Source organism: Oreochromis niloticus, linkage group LG10, assembly GCF_001858045.2.
Source record: "Oreochromis niloticus isolate F11D_XX linkage group LG10, O_niloticus_UMD_NMBU, whole genome shotgun sequence".
NCBI lineage: Eukaryota > Metazoa > Chordata > Actinopteri > Cichliformes > Cichlidae > Oreochromis > Oreochromis niloticus.
The window spans coordinates 18,524,137-18,542,437 of record NC_031975.2 but is presented as its reverse complement, the minus strand read 5'-3'; the positions used below and the strand labels follow the sequence as shown (position 1 = coordinate 18,542,437).

General features: G+C 39.5%; 2 protein-coding genes across 5 annotated transcripts; both read right to left on the bottom strand.

Annotated features, from left to right (window-relative positions):
* Positions 1-1,190: 1,190 nt before the first annotated feature.
* On the bottom strand, positions 1,191-5,003 carry sox30 (Sox30 protein). 2 transcript variants are annotated; one of them, XM_003446966.5, is made up of 5 exons: positions 4,754-5,003; positions 4,517-4,651; positions 3,039-3,278; positions 2,680-2,932; positions 1,191-1,704 (listed from the first exon to the last, which is right to left on the bottom strand). In XM_003446966.5, exons 1-5 carry the CDS (start codon positions 4,944-4,946, stop codon positions 1,464-1,466), a joined length of 1,062 nt encoding a protein of 353 aa, XP_003447014.1. In that variant the 5' UTR covers positions 4,947-5,003; the 3' UTR covers positions 1,191-1,463. The 2 variants fall into 2 exon arrangements, with proteins under 2 accessions (XP_003447014.1, XP_025766442.1); XM_025910657.1 differs by lacking the exon at positions 3,039-3,278.
* Positions 5,004-6,840: 1,837 nt separating this feature from the next.
* Positions 6,841-17,819, bottom strand: LOC100690198 (clathrin interactor 1). Of its 3 annotated transcripts, none has more exons than XM_005452645.4 (13): positions 17,554-17,819; positions 15,043-15,147; positions 14,831-14,927; positions 14,312-14,420; positions 13,872-14,048; positions 13,334-13,502; positions 12,827-13,043; positions 12,661-12,742; positions 12,497-12,574; positions 10,552-10,874; positions 10,201-10,384; positions 8,721-9,111; positions 6,841-7,992 (listed from the first exon to the last, which is right to left on the bottom strand). In XM_005452645.4, the coding sequence occupies exons 1-12, from the start codon at positions 17,592-17,594 to the stop codon at positions 8,723-8,725; spliced, it is 1,971 nt and encodes a 656-aa protein (XP_005452702.1). In that variant the 5' UTR covers positions 17,595-17,819; the 3' UTR covers positions 6,841-7,992; positions 8,721-8,722. The 3 variants fall into 3 exon arrangements, with proteins under 3 accessions (XP_005452702.1, XP_005452704.1, XP_005452701.1); XM_005452647.4 differs by having other exon boundaries at positions 6,841-7,081; XM_005452644.4 differs by having other exon boundaries at positions 6,841-9,111.
* Positions 17,820-18,301: the final 482 nt, after the last annotated feature.

Here is an 18,301-nt window from a genome sequence, read left to right as displayed (position 1 = left end):
TAGTAAATATTATCAACATCTTTTTACGGCCAGTGATTTTCCCTGTTTGTCTCACATGTGCTGTTATCACTCCATTGGATCCATTGGTAATTAATAATTATCAGCCCTATCATTATTTGCTCAGCAAAATTTTTTTTTTAGAAATAACTGAATGAAGACCTTTCATCTCACAGTATTAATAAGTGCCAATCAGGTTTCAGAACCAGAAACAGCTCTTACTAAAGTTATCAACCTGACCTGAAGATCAATATAGTGCTTGGTTGGTTTAAGGTTGGTCAGGTTCTCGACTGGTTGTCGTCATACCCTAAAGGGTAAAGGTTTTTATGTTTCAGTGAGTAGTTTTAGAGCTGCCGAATGAAACCAGGTGTTTCTCAAGGGTCAATTCTGGGTCTACACATCCCAAACCAGTCAGGAAAGATGATTGCCCCTCCTTGATCCTGCTTCTGCTGGAGGTTTCTTCCTGTTAGAAGGGAGTTTTTCTTTCTTACTGTTGCCAAGTGCTTGCTCATAGAGGGGTCTGATTGTTGTGGTTTTCTCTGTATTATTGTAGGGTCTTGACCTTATAATATAGAGCACCTTGAAGCAAATGCTTTTGTGATTTGGTGCCTCAAGGCACTTTCAAAAACTGTGAAATCATATAAAACAATATATCAATCAGGTTATGACTATATTGCTCTATTTGCAGGATCACCCGAATCATCAGTGGGCCTTACACACACACACACACACACACACACACACACACACACACACACACACACACACACACACACACACACACACACACAGAGAGAAATTTTACCATATTACTGCAATACTGAAGCCACTTCACTGGCTCTCAATGTAGAATTACCTTTAAAATACTTCTATTACTTCATAAAGCAGCTTTCAGTGGTTTGGCTCCCCTCACAACATCTCTAATTTGATCATTGTCTATAACCTGATTAGACTTCTCAGGCTATCGTGTGCAGAGCTTTTAACTGTTTCCAGAATCACATCCAGGTATGCCAAGAGGGCTTTCAGTTACTGTGGTCCCATTCTTTGGAACAAGCTGCCTGTGTGACTGTTAACATTATTTTTTTGTAAAGTGGTTTTACTTTTATTATTTGGAATGCCTTAAGACATTGTAGTTTTTATCTTCTATGTTCATGTAATGAAATAGGTATATAAATAAAATTGCACATGAAATGTTTCAAGAAGAATTGCTGATTTACTAATTGCAGCAGATTACACTGTTGTTTGAAGCATGTGTGCAGTCAACATCATTCATCCTGTGTGTTTCTGGCATTAGTTTACATCAGTAGCAATGAAAAAGCACAATTTCTTTTAGTGTTGTGGACTGCTCTAAATACATGACAACAGCTAAACAAAAAGTAGAATTAAAATGAATAAACTATTAATATATGAAAAATGTATATTTGATTTGCTCAAATGCAAATCAGCCAGTGTTTGCTGAACATCTCCTAGAGCAGTCCAACCACATCAATGTCCTCCTCAGATTTGTTCGCCTCGTTTCTGTTTGAAGACAGCTGCTGATTGGTGATGACGCTGGGCTGTGTGTGGCTCTCTAATGTGAATGAACCACTGAGGACTTTCTGAGTGCTGTTAGGCTGCTGTGCTGTTTCCCCGCTGAGGAAGGCTGGAACAATCTGGCCTGTCTGCAGGTAAATGCAGTGGTGATCCCTCCCTTCTTCCATGAAGCTCCTTGAATTTGGACATATATAGAAAAGCCATATATAAAAACACGGAAAGGTAATTATTAGAAAATGTGACAGTGAAATAAAATGTCCAGTAGCTGCCTACTATGAGAAACTTTACATTCTGTTAAAGCACTAATATTACATTTATGCACCATCTATTGCCAAAAGAGCCCTGACCTGTCCAGAGCAATGATAACGGACCTGCTGGGTGTCCTGGGGTGTCTGGATGAGTAACACTAACTGTGAGTTGAGGATGCATGCAGCTTGTTTGCAAGCAGCTTTTACACACACTACCATTGTCTCTTGCTAGGATGGTAAAAGTGGTGACTGGTTTGGGTGAGTGTGCTTGATCAGGTTGGGCTATGGGGAGTTGCTACATGTCAAAGTAACATTCAGATAGACGCCAGGCATCAAACTTCATCTGTCCATGCATCTTTTGTTGTGGCTGCTTGGTTTAACACTAATGTACAATATGTTGATTAAAAATAAATAAATTCCCTGACATAGGAACTCCTGACTGATATAAGACTTAATCAAGTTCAAAGCCTATAGTGCTGAAAAATGAGGGCAAAAGTTAAAAAAAAAAATGCATTTCCTTTAGTGGCAACTAGGGGTTGCTTCCAAAAGCAAGTTGATGGCCATAGACAGCCATGTTAAAATATCCAACTAAGCAACATTAAAAAGCATATTTACAGCCTTATAGAAAAACTGGCTTAAGGATCGATTTGTGGGAATTTTTTGATAACTCAGGATACAGGAGTTAGAGGCATGGTCGCTTTGATTGACAGGCCTGCTGCCATGATTAACGATTTCCACGTGTCTCCGAGCTCTCAACTCAATAAATGGTGTCACTGAATTGTGGACCTCTCTGTGACGTTTATGCTGTTGGTGTACTGCCGCAAGATTAATGTGTTTGTGAGCTATGTAGCACTTAAAAGTCTGAGTTTTCTGTGTCATGAAAGTGTCTCTCTCTCTTTACCTGGCTAAATCAATATGGTAACTTAGACTGGACACATAGGGGACAGGTAGTAGGTAGTAGGGATTATAGTGCACTGGGGCCAATGAAGATATGATGGGGACCGGCCACGTGGGCTGAGCTGAACACAGTGTTGTCTTTTCTTGTGGGGAAAAGAAGGAAACACTAGACTGGTGCTGCCCCCCGTCCTGTCTAACTTCCCTCACTGGGGTGAAATTTTCTCTGCGCATCCTCTTTCTGGGTTGATACTCGTAATCTGGCATGATGAAACAAAGACAAGAGTCAGTGTTAATGGAAAACAGATCCACCTTTACTCTGCAATAAATGTTTACTATCATGTATATAGGGTTTTTGCTTCATACCAGGAAATTGGTGACTATGGATGTTTTTCAGTTTCTGAGCCACTTGAAAGTATGGCTCCTGCTGTTCCTTGCTAAGCTTGGACCACTCCAACCCGAGCTGAATGTTAATGTTTTTAATACTGGCTCTTGTCATGGTTTTCTGCAGGACCTTGCGGTGTATGTGAGCCCACACCATGAAAGCATTCAGTGGCCGTTTAATGTATCCAGTTGCGTCTCTGCCAGTCTGCATTTGCTTTATGTCTGTGGGAGACAAAAATGTTGTGCAACTATATTACTGACAATTTTTGTTAATTTTCTCTTGAATTTTTTATAAATATTTTTAGAATGTTTTTTTAATCATGTAATTAAAATACAAGGCAGTAAAAACTAGCATAAAGGAGGAATCGGATGTTACTTTTCAGTGAAAAATCAAAAAAAGGATTTTGAAAGACAGTTTTTAAATTTTCAATGAGCTACAAAGTCAGTATTTGGTATGACCACCTTTAAACACACTCCCAATAGAGTAAAAGCATACCTGGATAGAAAAACACACAGTCGAACTCTTTAATTGATGGATTGGCCACCCGCTTCGGATGTTCACTAGCGCCCAGATGTCAGTATTATTGAAGCAGTGTGGGATCATTTTGAACTAAACAGGCAGCCAACATCCAAAGAGGGCCTTTGGATGTCCATCAAGATGCCTGAACTATTCCTAAAGACTACTTAAAGAAATTATATGAAAAGCATGGCTAAGAGAGTTCAGGCTGTGTTGCAGAATAAAGGTGGTCATACCAAATATTGACTTTTAAGCTCACTGAAATTGTACAAACTCAGTTTTTCCCTTATGTAGTTCCATGTATGTCTGCACATGTTTCAATAAATTGCTGCACCTAATTTTTAAAGACTTTTGCATCATACTGTAATAACATGCAGAAAGGCCAGAGTTTGTGATTTTGATTTCATAAATGATTCCTGTTTTCACTTAAAAAGTTAAGATCTTGCAATTTTTCCATACATACCATTACTTTTCACCTAGTATATCATAATTGAGGTTAATTCCTTGTTGGGTTGTTAATATAGATTCTACTTACCACTATACTTAAAGTGACATTTACATTAATGAATCAATAATTATGATCCAACAATATCATGGACTTGGGTTTGTATAATAAATGGTGGTACTTTTACTTTAGATACTTCAAATACATTCTGATACTAAAACGGTTTGTATTATTACTTAGTACTTGTATTATTACTGTTTGTAGTATTACTAAGCCAGTATTACTACTTACCAAGACTTTTACTTAAAAGTTATAAATACTTGTTTCACCACTTTTTAAAACAGTTATTCATTTTTTTTATTTTTACTAATAAGAAAACACGCACTACCTTGTGCTGTGCCATCACATTGAAAAAGTCCTGAAAACACACCTGCATACACGTTTATTTAATACAAATACGATTTAGCAGGCTATGCTAACAGCTACTACTTCTGATACCTTCCTCTGTTGGTTGGATGGTTAAACAGACAGCCGGAATATCATCTCCCTGTGTGGGCGAGGTTTGGGTGAAGTGGTCGGGTTCCGCCTTCATATATCCACCAACTCCACAGCCCTGAAACATCCCACTGTGACCTGAAAAGGGATCATTCGTTCACCACCTTTTCTGACCTAGCCCCGTCATAATTTTGGATACCCATTTGGAGGTTGATACTTTCTCTCTCTCTCGTAACTTACCTGTTTCAACTGAGGCCAAACTGGTTTTGTTTCCGGGAGTCGTTGGCCCGCTGATCCCAGTCTGGTGACCCTTTTTTCTGACTGGACAATCCTGAAAGGTCTCCTGACCCGGGCTGACACTGAGCCACGGGTGTTTAGAACTACCTTCTTCAGCTGATGCCTCCTGTTTTATCTTTTTGGAGTTGGTTTCCATTGTGAGACTGTTGTAGCGAATATTTTGGAAGGTTCTGTGTGTGTGTGTGTGTGTGTGTGTGCGTTTTTAATTGAGTGTGAACGAGTTCAAAGCCGTTAGTTGCCCCGACAAACAAGACGTTATGCACCGCGAGATCTGAACGTTGAACGCTAATGTGTTTGAACGCTAATGGGTATTGAAGAGTTTTACAGAGAGAAAGATGTTGCGATAATTAAAAATAGCTACTTTTACACCATTCTGCAAGTTATAACGTTAAAACACTATTTCAAACATGTCTGGAAATGTACAGAACTATAAAAGTCTCGAGTTACCCTTGATTCCTTTATTTATTTATTTATGTGTCAGGAAAATTGGAAACAGGTGTAACGAATTACTGCAACGTGCTAACATGCATGGAAATACAGTATTTAAAGGGGGGAAAACAGAGTTTGTACAATTTTAATGAGCTTCAACGTGAATATTTGGACAGACCACCTTTATTCTTTGTTACAGACTGAACTCTCTTTTCCGAACTTCTTGAAGGAAATTCAGAGCTCTTCTTTGGATGTTGACTGGCTTTTGTTCTGTTCTTTGTCCTTGTGATCCCACACCGTTTCAGTAATGTTGAGGTCTGGGGAGGCCAATTTATGACTGATATTGCTCCATTGTGTGTTTTTCTATTCAGATATGCAAACATTGACAGTGTTTGAGATCACAGTCATGTTAAAACATTTAGTTGTTGCCAATCAGATGCTTTACAGATTGTTAGGTGGACAAAAATCTGATGGTACATTTTTGTGTCCATAATTCCCTCAATTTTGACAAGACCCCCAAATGCAGCTCCAAACTATGACAAAGCCTCCCGTGTTTCATAGATGGCTGTAGAGACTCATTGTTGTACACCTCTCCTGACTTTCTCTGTACATATTGATGATTTGGACATCAAATTTCAAATTTTGATTCAACACACCATAAAAGCTTTTCTTATAGCACTATGTAAAAACCAGTCCATTTACCACTGAAACCATTTCTGATGAGGCTTCAGTCAACAGTAGACGGATCAATGAAAATCCATCTCTGTGGATATGGTTCTGTGTGAGGTTTTTACTGGATTTTATTAGGCACAACATTTCTTTGGTCCAAGTTGTTGGTTTTTAGCTCTTTGGGAATCACCTTGTTGGTGCAAAAAAAACAAAAACATTCTATGTCTGTCAAACTGTTATTGTCAGCATTTTTTTTTTGTCACTTGTTCTTTGCTAAGCTGTCTGCTATGCATAGACACACCACTGGTTCATCTCTTGAGTTAGTTGCCTTTTTATGCATGAATGATTCATGGGTCAGTGTTCCAAAGTTGTAGAATGTTCCGCCCTTGCACGTTAGGCAGGCCTCTTCTCTTTCTGAGTTTAAAACTCCTCTTAAGACACATTTATTTGCTAAAACCTTTGGCAGTCTTTTAAGGGGTTGACTCAATTTGACCCTTTTTTTTAAAAAACCAAAAACAAAACATGTTTTATTTTAGTTATTTAATTATTTATTTTGTTGTTGTTGTTGTTTCTTTATGCTATTTGTATATGTAGCACTGAACTCTGGTTTTATGTTAAAGTGCTTTATGAATAAAGATGGTATGGTAGTGTTCAGTGGCTTAACAAAAACAAAACAACAACATAAAAAGCTCAAGAAACAACCAAACTACTTCTCAAGACTATAATTTAGGAAACTACTGAATTACAAAAATAGAAATCTCCTTCCCAAAAGTGCAAAGTAAAGTGGTCGGACCAAAGCCTGTTTGTGGGTCTGGCAGGCAGGTCAAGTTCACCATGTCCCCCATAGATACCAAATCTAAATACCAAAAATAAGTTTTTAAAAACAAAGAGAAACTAGCCTATACAAAGTACACAAAGAAGGAAACTCTCAGTTCATGTTGTCATTTAATTTATTGTTGAATGAATTACAGAAAATATAGGGTACAATCAAATAAAATGAGCTGTACTGAGAAAAAATAAAATAAAATCATGATTTCAGTTAACTAAATTACATCATCAGTAGCTCTCCCATATGAACATAAAATTACAACTAATAAAATATTAAACTAATAGCTATGGAGTTATCATTTTAAGAGTAACAAAATAAAGATTTGGTCTTTTGGAGTGCAGTGCCTGAAAAACATGACAAGAGGTTCTGCTGAGCTGTGTTTGCACATCAAACAGAGAAAACTACACACACACACACACACACACACACACACACACACACGCACACACGCACACACACACCTCTCACACAAACTCCACTCAAGATCCCCAAACCTTTCATAACCATTTATGATAACTAAGCAGATGAAGTATCAAAAGGTGAGGCCAGATTTCTCCTTAGCAACCAAGAGACACCCACCCCCAAGTGACGTGTGAGTTGACAAAAATACTTTCCAAATAAACGTACCAGGCAGCTGTCTCAAAAAATTCAGCACTGTGTCTTACTCAAACAAAAATGTTGCAGATTGTGTTTTCAGTTTTGTAAATACTGACTCCGCCCTTTCCCGCAATCAATACATATATGGTGTCCATACGCAAAGCAGAAGAGACCTAACAGAATTATGTAGAAAGAAATGACACAATCACAGGGAGGTTTAAGGGAAAATAAGAGTGGAAAATACTCTGAATAAAATACTGACAGCCTTTTAATGAGGCCTGTAGATGTCAGATGCACCTAGAATAAAATATAAATACAGGGCAAGTGCCACTTTTAACAGTAACTTACTGTTATGAACTTTAAAGGACCTCTGAGTGTTTTACAGTAGATATATTAGTTTGTTCTATTTTGAAGGGCCTTTTATTCACATACTGAGCATCCATTATGGAGAAAAGCTACAAGCCTGATAAGAAAGAAAAACAAGAAAGCAATTAATCCACGCTTATATGGCTCAAGAATAAGCATCGAGTGGTACCTCAACATGTACAGGTTTCTGCCCTTTGATGGACCAGATTAAGAATTGTCTACACTCCAGAGGTACAAGTGCCTCTCTTCTGCAGACGGAGTGCAGGTACTGGTGCACAAAAGACTGCTGCAGCTGTCAAAACACACACACAAAAAAAAATTGTGTGTTTTTTTAAACAACTTCAGTTACATAACACTGTAATATTCGCTTCTTTAACCTGTTGAAATCTGGGCTGGTTCTCAAGTCACTGAGGCTGAATTAGCAGTGGCTCACACAGCGTCAGTGTGAAAGAGATGAAGGAAATAAATTTATCTCTTGGCATGATGGAACAGATTCTATTCTGCTACTGAATTTGGTTGAAACCGCACAGAACATGATTTCATAGCTATAAAAAGTTAAGGCAGTAATGCCATTTTTATTGGAGTCCACTGTAGTGATTAATTTCTCTGAGCAGATACAGATGGAAAGATTTTGCAGTGTTTCTGTACTGAAGAGAGATACACCGTGAATAATACTGTATATGAAACCGTTAAAGACGAAGATTTTACCCCCTACAAGGAGGTAATGACTAGAGGCTTTGTGATGACACCTTCTCTCCATTACTGAGAATTTCACACATCTAATTACCACCGGATGAGGAGCACCAGTGGGCGCTTTCCCCTGCCTCCCCCTGTATCAGCAGACTGGGATGACGAATGATTACTTCACCAAAGGAAGGAGAAGCAGAAAAAGAGACTCATGCAAGGTTGTCTTCGAGTACAGCAGTCCTTTCATAATTCACTCCCTCATCAAGTCAGACATGCACACCCGCACACAACTCTCTCTCACTCGAACACACACATACGCACACAAACACAAACCTTTATTTCCCAAAACTGCCAAAGTTAGCAAAGGCATCTTGTTTGGGTGGGACCACAGCTGGGGTGATGGAGTGTGGTAGGCCCATCCCTACTGCTGGAACTCCCATTCCAGCCATACTGCCCATCATCACCGGAGCAGACATGCCCATATTCATGTTCATGTTCATTCCCATCATGCTTTGGTTTACAGGAATCCCACCCTGTAAACCTGTGGTCATTGAAGCTGGCATACCTGTGGCGAGGGAGCCAGGCATTGTTGCAGGCATGCCCATTGTCATGGGGTTGCCTACCATCATGGGATTAGCTGGTGGTCTTATTGATGCCGCATGGGGCGGAGAGCTGAGGTTCAGTCCTCCGAAGTTCTGGGCCAACAGGTTGACGGGAGGCACGCCTACACGGACACATATGGAGAGTTACTCAATATTCTCTGCTGTACAACTTATAAAGCATTATAACATCTAACAACAGGATCATTAGATGGCCCAATCTAAACAATATACATTACAGCACAAAAGCTTAGGGCAGTTGGCAGCAAATTAAACATCTCTACATACAGAGTAACACAGAATTATTTTCAGCAACAAGGACGAGACCTGCAACAGATCCTTGTCTCACAGAGCCATGCTGTCAATATCACAGGGATAATGAGGAGACAGAAGCAACTATGGCACGTTCCTGAAGATATCCAGAACAATAACAGCCAGTATAAAAGTAGTGTGAGGTCACTCAAAGGTTAATGAAGCCCAGTTAGGAAGCCTTGAGCTGAGCATTTTCATGGTCGCCATCTATGTGTTTTACACCAAATGGGCCGAGCACAGCGTGGATCTGACTGAAGACTTACCAATCAAATTATTACTCAGAGAGTGTAAGTTGTTAGACTATGAGCACACCTGGGATAAACTGCCTTTCTGACTCTTAGAATGACAAATTACATAAGACAGAGTTAAATGAGGCTTCATGTTTTATTCTGGATGAACTGAAACTATCGACTGAGCCCATAAAGTCATCAGAATTGAGGTTTACTGAGCTCACAGAGTGAGGGAGCTGGGGAGCTGGGGAGCTGGGAGCTGGGGAGCTGGGGAGCTGGGGAGCTGAGGGCTTCCCCCCCCCCGCCCCGCCCGCTATAGAACTAAAAGTCAACCCCTGCTGGCCATTAAAAAGAATGCAGACAATTTTTAAACCTTGAAGCCACATCCATCTTTCATACCATCAACAGGAACAACCTCTCTGGAACTCCAAGTACTTTCAATAAATGAGTGCAAGTCTATGGATGAACACCAACTTTATAATGTTCTGTTTATTGCACATTAACTCTTCATGCAGGGGATTATTATTCAAAAACATCTTCACTTTACTTAAACTTTTCTACAGTATTAAATATCCAAAAGGTCTTTTGACTTTGCGATTACACTAAATCTGTAATGTGCATCAATTAAAATCCTTATTTGTTTCCTCATACTGTGTAATACACACATAATACCTTGTTGCTGGATGATATTGTTGAGTGTGGGTGGTGTCTTAGTGGGGTTGAAGCCTGCTGAAAGGAAGTCCAAGCTGATGTTGACAGAGGGGTCAGACCAGGTTGACCCTAATGTTCCCTGACCTCCAACACCAACCTTCTGCTGTTGTCCTATGGGTGGCTGAGATGACATGGCTCCCAAACTCTGAAAAACAAATGTTTTCTTTACACAATACAAAAATAAATATAGTGATATGTATAATAATTGAAAATGTACAGTCTCAACTGAAACCCCAATTTTTATTTTATTTTTTTTTTATTTTATTTTTTTTTTAAATGAGAAAAATGAGGCCTTCTTGTTACTGCACCTACCTGTTGAGAACGAGAGAGGGGCATGGTGGGTAAAGCACCAGAAGCGCTGGGTGTCACCCCTCCCAGAGAGAACGTCAGGCTCTGAGAAGCACTAAGTGTTGTATGTGGACTGGTTATTTGATTGTTAACTCCGCCCATCAGGTCCAAAAGCTCAGCAGAAGGTGGAATAGAGGTGGCACTGGAAGTCGGGGCTGTGGGTGACTGGACGCTGCCAAACAAGTCAGCGACAGGCTGGGAGGGACCAGAACTAGATGATGCTGGAGGACTGGCAGAAAAGGCATTCCAGTCCCCAAATTCTCCATTTCCATTGGATGATGCAGCAGCTGCCAATTGGACGGCAAAGGTACGTTTAGTTGTAACATATTGACAGGAGCTGCTCCACTCCTTTACTGCATCTTTTTTTTTTTTTAATTTATTACTAAATATACACTCTTAAAAAAAGAAAAATCTACATAAAAGTCTGAAGTTTACATCCAGTCAAGGGCATAAATATCTCAGTAGTTTGGGGCTTATAATGATTTCTTTGACAGTCCCTTTTTCCAGGGTGAAATCTTAAATGACTGCTGGAACACCACAGTGAAGTGAGTTTTACCTCGCAATGGGCAGAGGCTGTCAACTAAGAAAAAAAAGCCCCTGCTCCAAAATCGACACCTTCAAGCTCAAGTGAAATTTCCAGCTGCCTACATGACGGAGCCAAAGGCCTAGAGAAAGGTTTTATGGACAGACAAGACAGATTGGCCATAACAGAAAGAGGTATATTTGGAGGAGTAAAGGTGAGGCTTTCAGACCTAAGAACACTGTACCAACTGTTAAGCATGGTGGTGGTAGCATCATGCTCTGGGGCTGTTTGGGTGGTACATTGCAAAAACTGAACTAACGCAGGAGGACTACCTGCAAATTCTTCAACTTCACCTCAAATCAACAGATGGATGGTTAAAACATAGACACAGTTGGTTGTTCCAACAAGACAATGATCCCAAACCAGATGTGGGAATTAATGAAGTACAAATACTTCATTACCGTACTTAAGTGGAATTTCCAGGTATCCGTACTTTACTTGAGTATTTGTTTTTTCTGACAAATGTTTACTTTTATTCCCTACATTTTTATACCAACTTTGCATTATTCAAATATTGCATGAAAATACTGGGTAGTTTTGTGCAGGATAAATAAGTTAGCCTGCAGCAAGCTTACAACTTGTACCTGTGGTGAATTTTATGTTGCACTGGTGCACAGTGGCTACGGTGCTGATGTCAGTATTCGGCTACATAAAGCATAATAGATCAATTTGCATTTAAGCTGCTGAAAATTTGATTAATTCACTGAATACCAACTGTATATGGTCTAGTTAAAAGATAATCTATAGTAAGTGTCACTGTAGAAAATGAAAAGCCGCCAAGTTAGCATATGAGACATTTGCTTACATATTGTTGAATTCAGTTTTGTAAATCCACAAAGAGCAGCAGGTGAGCTGATCACAGCCTGCAAACTTAAAAGAAAATACATAAATAAATCCAGTAAATACATAATTTACTGGAGCTCACAATAGAAATTGAGTTGTGATTCTTTTTGCCATGCCAAGTGACTACAACAGATCTTAGTGTTCCCCCACCTGCTGAATCCCACCTCAACTGTACTCATTTTTCTGTTTAGGTGTATCAGTGGGGGTGTATGGATATATTTGTGCTTGTATATATACTTTTGACCCTGTTTAAATTAGAGAAAATGCAAAATAAATTTAGCTTATGCACCCAACTCCTGTTTATTAAAGTCATTAAAGATGATTGGTTTAAAATAATTTCACCCTGGAAAAAGAACAGTTCAAAGAACAAAAAAAATAAAAATTATAAAAAAAATTACCAAGACATTTATGCCTATGATAAGTGGTTGTAAACGTCGAGAGTATTATTCTACAGTATGAAGCCAGCACTAAAATGAGGTGTACCAGTGGAGGTCGGGAGGCTGGCAGAAGCTGCAGGAGATGAGAAGTCTGCAAAACCACCAATGAGGTCTGAACTGCCACCTGGAGAGATCAACACAAAAACTGACTCATATAAACTGACTCATACAAAGTCCTAGAAAAAAGTGACAAAAGCAGTTTTCATTTACCTGTTGTAGTGCTCTGATTGGATAAAGGGTCGATCACAAGCAGGTCAGCCAGACCACTGCTGGAAGACTGCCTGCTTGATGGCTAGAGAGAGTACAGGAGGAAAGTGTCCACATGTGTAAGTACACTGAAACTCTAACACATCTGGTAAGAAGCATGTGCAAATACCTTCTCCTCTGGGCTCTTGTCTCCAGTATAGTTGGCTGCAGCACCCAGGTCCAGGGTCTTGTTGGTTGCTGCCACGGTGCGCTTCCGTGTGGTGGTGGTGGTGGTTTCAGTTGCTTGTGTGATCTGAATGCTCTTTGTTGTGACTGTTTCCTCCTCATCCTTGAACTCGAGTGTTTCCTGCCTACCGTTTCTTGATACTCGGTCCTCCTCGTTGTCACTATGGCAACCAGAAGAAGAATGTATAAGCGCTCAGGAGATTTTTCTTTGGTTTCGCTGTTATTGTGCTATAATTCTATGTCTGTACACATTATTGGTTGGATGAATAATCCAGGTCCCGGTGGTTTAAACATTAAACCATTTGATGTTCAATGTGTGGGTGACCATGCATTCATTTTTGTTTATTTATTATGAGGACTCAGTTGGCTAGGGTGATAACATCTTCTGCAGCTTAAACCCCGCAATCGTGTACAGATCAGTGTGCATTATTATTCCAGTATGCATGTTTACCTAATTCTATCAGGCGAGTCATCTCGTTCCTTCTTCCTGAACTTGTTCAGAGTGTCATCAATGGTGCTGCCAATCTTATCACTGATCTCTCCGAGCTTCTCACTAAAAGGGAAAGATCCTCTGCTTTTATCCCAGTCTTCATCCCACTTATTCCGATCCAACTCATTAGCTGAAGGGAAACATGACAGAAAAGGAGATGATTCAGTTTCATAGGAATCAAACAAAGAATGAACAGTCTTTGGTACCACTAGTATAAACCTAACTGCACATGCATAGTATCTATACTATTAATATGAGATATAGAAGTAGATACATGTATAGTATCTACTTAATCAATAAAAGACAAACTCAAATACAAGTTTATTAATTAATTAACAGCAATAAATAAAACATAATACAGGCAACACTGGTTTAACATTTTCATAAATAAAATTTAAAAAAAGTCTCCAGTGCTTTGTACAGTCTCCTTACAAATGTTTGGATGGGGAAAGTTATGTTGTCAGTTGGGCTGTCAAAGAAATCCCAGCACAGTACTCACAGTTCTTAAAGCTGCCTCCTCCTCCACCCATACTGTCAGAGGAGACGCCAATGTATTTATCTTTGTTCTTCTTGGCCTTCTTCCTCTCTTCTCTTAATCTGTCATCATCCTGGATGAACTCCACCATCTCCTTCACCTTTTGACGCACATTAATACCCTGATCTTTACCATTCTCATCTGGACACAGAAGACACATGCAACACAGAAAAGAAAACAAGACAATTACCTGGACAGCTGTGACATTTATTATCAACAGTACTTTGAGCAACACTGTAACCTTTCTTCCAGAGTCACCCATCCGGGTCAATGTCTCTCTAAGCTAAATGCTAGATTTCTAGTCCTAGTTTATTTTAGACCTAACCACATTACAGCTCAAATTCACAGAAACATTAAGAAGACTTTGGACCACAAAGAACAATTAAATTCATTTAGACACACACCAATGAAGTGGTAGTTTTCTAGAGATCTCAGGTCGTAGATGTGTTCTCTGGCACTGGTGACGACCCTTTCAGAGCCATTCCTGATCAGGTAGGCCAGCAGCAGTAAGGCCTGAAAAAAACGAGAGATAGAAGTAAGCGAAAACACGGATGAAAATTTTTACAAAAAAAAAAAAATAACATTAAGTGTAGGATTTGGTTGATGTTAGTGAGAAATAATGTTTCCTAAAAATGCTCAAATTCAGAGTGAGTTAAAGTTCCCTTTCCTATTTCTAAAAATAGGAACTTAACACAAACTAATCTTCACAGCTGCATGAATGAGGCTTAAGCTCATTTTCTTCATATGTAGTCTGACAGCAGAAAGTGTTCAAAAATATAAGTGAACCAGTATGTCTGATTTAAAAAACAAACAAACAAACAAACAAACAAACAAACAAACAAACAAACAAACAAAAACACCTATAAGACAAGAGACCAAAATTGCCTCAGTCAGGTTTGTACACAACAATAATCCAACAGCACCTTGTAGACTCGTCTCCAGTTCTTTTTGTTGTCCTTCAGCATCCTGGTCCACAGCATGTTCATCACCTCTGGGAACTGCTCATACATGAAGGTAGATCTACAAGTACAAAAAACAATAAACAGCATTAAAAAGCTTAGAAACCAAATGCAGGCAAGTCATTTACACAGATTACACTACACATATGCTCACTCTGAGTGAACACATGACCTACTTGGCTATTTCTCCCATTAGTTGTCCAGAGGGTCCCCAGGGGTCATCATTGGTGGCCTCTCTCACCTTGGACTCGATTTCTGAATAGTTCATCACCACATTGGTGCTGTTGACACAAATATATGGCACATAATCTTCATGAGCAATTGATAAATCATTTTCATGAACAGGTTTTTTTTTTTTTTTTTTTTTAGATAAAAACAAAAACAAAAAAGAAACAAGAACAACAAAATAAGTGGCTAAAGTCATGCATATATTCATGCAGGATACAAAAGAGTTAAAAAGAATGAAACAAATGTTTCTCTGATAACAAGAATCCCAGTTCACTGAATAATGAATGCACTTTGTAAAAGCCTGACCGCTGCACTTCAGATACTTGAGACAGAAAGGGAGATATGGGAAAGTAGAGTTTGTGTGTGTGTGAAAAAAGAAAAAGAAAAAAAAAGGCAAAACAATGCCTGTTTCCTGCCCTCTTTGTATTTCAGGGCTCACCTGCTGCTGTGGTTGTTTGAACTGTTGTGCTTGTGTGCATGTGTGTGTGTTGCATTTTTAATGGGCACAGCTTGGTTTTGCAAATAAACACAGACAAAGAACATCAGCTTAAAGCACCACTCATCCTCTTCCTTATCATAGTCTTTATTTCCTGCTTCCTGATCTTCAACACTCTTATCACTTCTCCATTCCTAAGCAGCTGTTTGTTTTCTCTTCTTCTTTTTAACCTTTCCACTCTATCTCTGCCTTCATAGCTCAGCCACTTTCCCAGCTAGAGGAAGATTCAGCTGTGATATTGTCAGTAGATGCGATAGAGACAGACAGCAAGAGTTATAGGTCACCCTGACTTTTAAAAGAAAAGCCACAGCTGCCAGCTCTCTTGAGGCAGATCAATAAAGTCCATTCATGGATGCCCAGCCAGGTATAACCAACAGCTGGTGGGAGCTGTTGTCTATTTCTCCATCTAAAGCTCTGCTGAGATCTCTGCCTAGGCTGCTTCTTTATATCCCCTCTTCTTAAAATCTCCAGATTTTAATTATCCAGATGCCACTTTGACCTTGACATTTAGCTCCTTTTGTATAATTTTTAACCTTATGAGACAATTTTTTGTCAATTGTATTTACTTTATTTAGGCTGTTTTGTTATAGGTTCTGTTTAGAGCTGCGATCCATCTCAAATCACTGTGGGCATTCGGCTTGACCACCTCAGATTTACCTCCAATTTTATCATCTACTGTTTGGAGATAATAATGGTTGAATGTGAAATCTTACCTTCACATTTGAAAGACTTATGAAATATATCTTGTAAAGTATAACAGTCAACCCAATTTCAGCATGTTTCTCTTCCCGCACTTTGAAATTAGTATTTACCAACGAATATCTCAAAAACTATTAAATATAAACAACTGAAATTTTCACTATCTTACCATAAAATAACAGATCAGGATCGATTTTTTGGATGGATACATAAAAAGATGTCCGAGTATTGGCTAGTTAAGATATAAAAATAAAATTCAAGCTTTCATGTAATTTCAGCCAAATTAGCGGTGGTTGAGCAGAAAATGTTCTGAAAATATGATGATTTGAGAATGATCCAAAGATGAATGAAAGGACCTTTTCAAAAAAGTTGGTTTACTCTCTGACCTAAATAATCTCAGTAAACTTGAAACTCAATTTTCATTTCCAGATTTGAGGCAGTGTGGGTAACTCGCTAAAGCTAACCCAGTTTCTCTGTGAGACCTGATGTAACAGGAAGCTGTTGTTCTTGCAGTGCAGAGACTGTACACATTATGCAGCACATTGTACATACAACAATAGACACCACAAAGAAGCATGCGTAATCTACTGTTCAAACAGTACAATGTGGCAGGCTGCAGCACCAGCATTAGGTCCTGGATCATGTCGTTTTAGTGGCTAACAAGCTTTGTTGTTTGGACCACGGGGACATGGGCCTCCTCAGATTGATGTAGCTTCTCTGAGGCAATGGAAAAATTTACTGCCCACATACATTTATTCGGCCAGTTACATGCCCATGATTACTGCTTAGCTTTCTCTATATATTATATTGAATCATGAAGGCCCATTGAGGATAGCGGGCACCACTGTAGGGTGGGACAGGGCGTGATTCTGCAGCAGCACGCATAGAAACACTCATAACATACCCGACCTGGGCTTAGCGATGCTAGCAAAATTAGCTAATAGGATAGCATTCTCTATGGATGTGAGACAAATACATCTCCGGTTTATAGCACCGCGCTTTCCCCCTCCGGACTTTAGTTATTTGAAGCAACGTGGGCAGAGACAGAGCTTTAAAAAGAAACAAACAAAAAAACCCATCTATATTTAAGCATCAAGGTTAGAGATTGGCAGCTAGCCAGCTAGTCGACGCTAACAGCTGAGGGCTACCGCCGTGACGTCACAGCACTAAAAGCTGCTGATGCTGCCCGGCTCGAGCCGCCCGGCTAACCGCTTAGCTCAGAAGCCACTTAGCGGTTTAGCGCCACCTGCTCCTCAGTACTCACGCTTTGTCCACCAGCTCTCTGACTTTCCACATGTTCAGCATCTCCGCGCACAGCTGCGGGCTTCGCCGCCTCGATACTACGTCGCCCCCGTGTCTCTACACCCCCCCGCCGCGAGCCAGAGGTGGGTGTCCGGTTACCGACGACACTCTTCCCCCCCAATCACTCCTCGATCAGCTCCGGTTGTAAGCGACCGCTGCAGTTATAACGGGCCGGGCCCCAGTTGCTACGGAAACGTCGTTCTCTGTCGACGTCACCGGCGCGTCAGGATCCACGCATCGCTCGCGGATTGAATCACGTGCTTTTTATGTCAAACAGAGAACGGAAGACTCGTTTTATTTGTTTGTTTTTATTTTTCTGCATACAGTAAACAGGCAGTGCCTTGCTAAAGGACACTTCAGCCTGGGGATGTTTGGCCTGTGCGGGATAATTCGGGTTTACCTGACGGTATAAATAATGTATTTCTCATTTATTCGTATTTTCATATGTTAAACGGCATTTTTATATAAGAAAAAACGAGGAAGTATTTTTTTTTTTTATTAGTAAGTAATTTATTCAAAGTTGTGTATTCCTTTTTCGTGAAAAAACACAAAAATATTCAGTTATTTAATGTCTTATGAATTATATCTTTATAAGTAAAAGAAATATATGTATAATAAAACATATATTATATACTATCTATAACTATATAGATGTAAAGTTTTACCACTTTGTATTTCATATATACTGTTAAACAGAAGAAGAAAATAGA

Bases quoted from the DNA above. Each gene is read 5' to 3' on its own strand.
- LOC100690198 (XM_005452644.4), bottom strand. From the start codon at position 17,594: ATGCTGAACATGTGGAAAGTCAGAGAGCTGGTGGACAAAGC. The intron at 13,503-13,871 runs GTGAGTACTGTG...GTTTCCCTTCAG, and splicing joins AGGAGGCAGCTTTAAGAACT to CTAATGAGTTGGATCGGAAT. The intron at 9,112-10,200 runs GTATTATGTGTG...GTGTCCGTGTAG, and splicing joins CAATATCATCCAGCAACAAG to GCGTGCCTCCCGTCAACCTG.
- sox30 (XM_003446966.5), bottom strand. From the start codon at position 4,946: ATGGAAACCAACTCCAAAAAGATAAAACAGGAGGCATCAGCTGAAGAA. The intron at 4,652-4,753 runs GTAAGTTACGAG...ATCCCTTTTCAG, and splicing joins TTTGGCCTCAGTTGAAACAG to GTCACAGTGGGATGTTTCAG. The intron at 2,933-3,038 runs GTATGAAGCAAA...TCATCATGCCAG, and splicing joins CCATAGTCACCAATTTCCTG to ATTACGAGTATCAACCCAGA.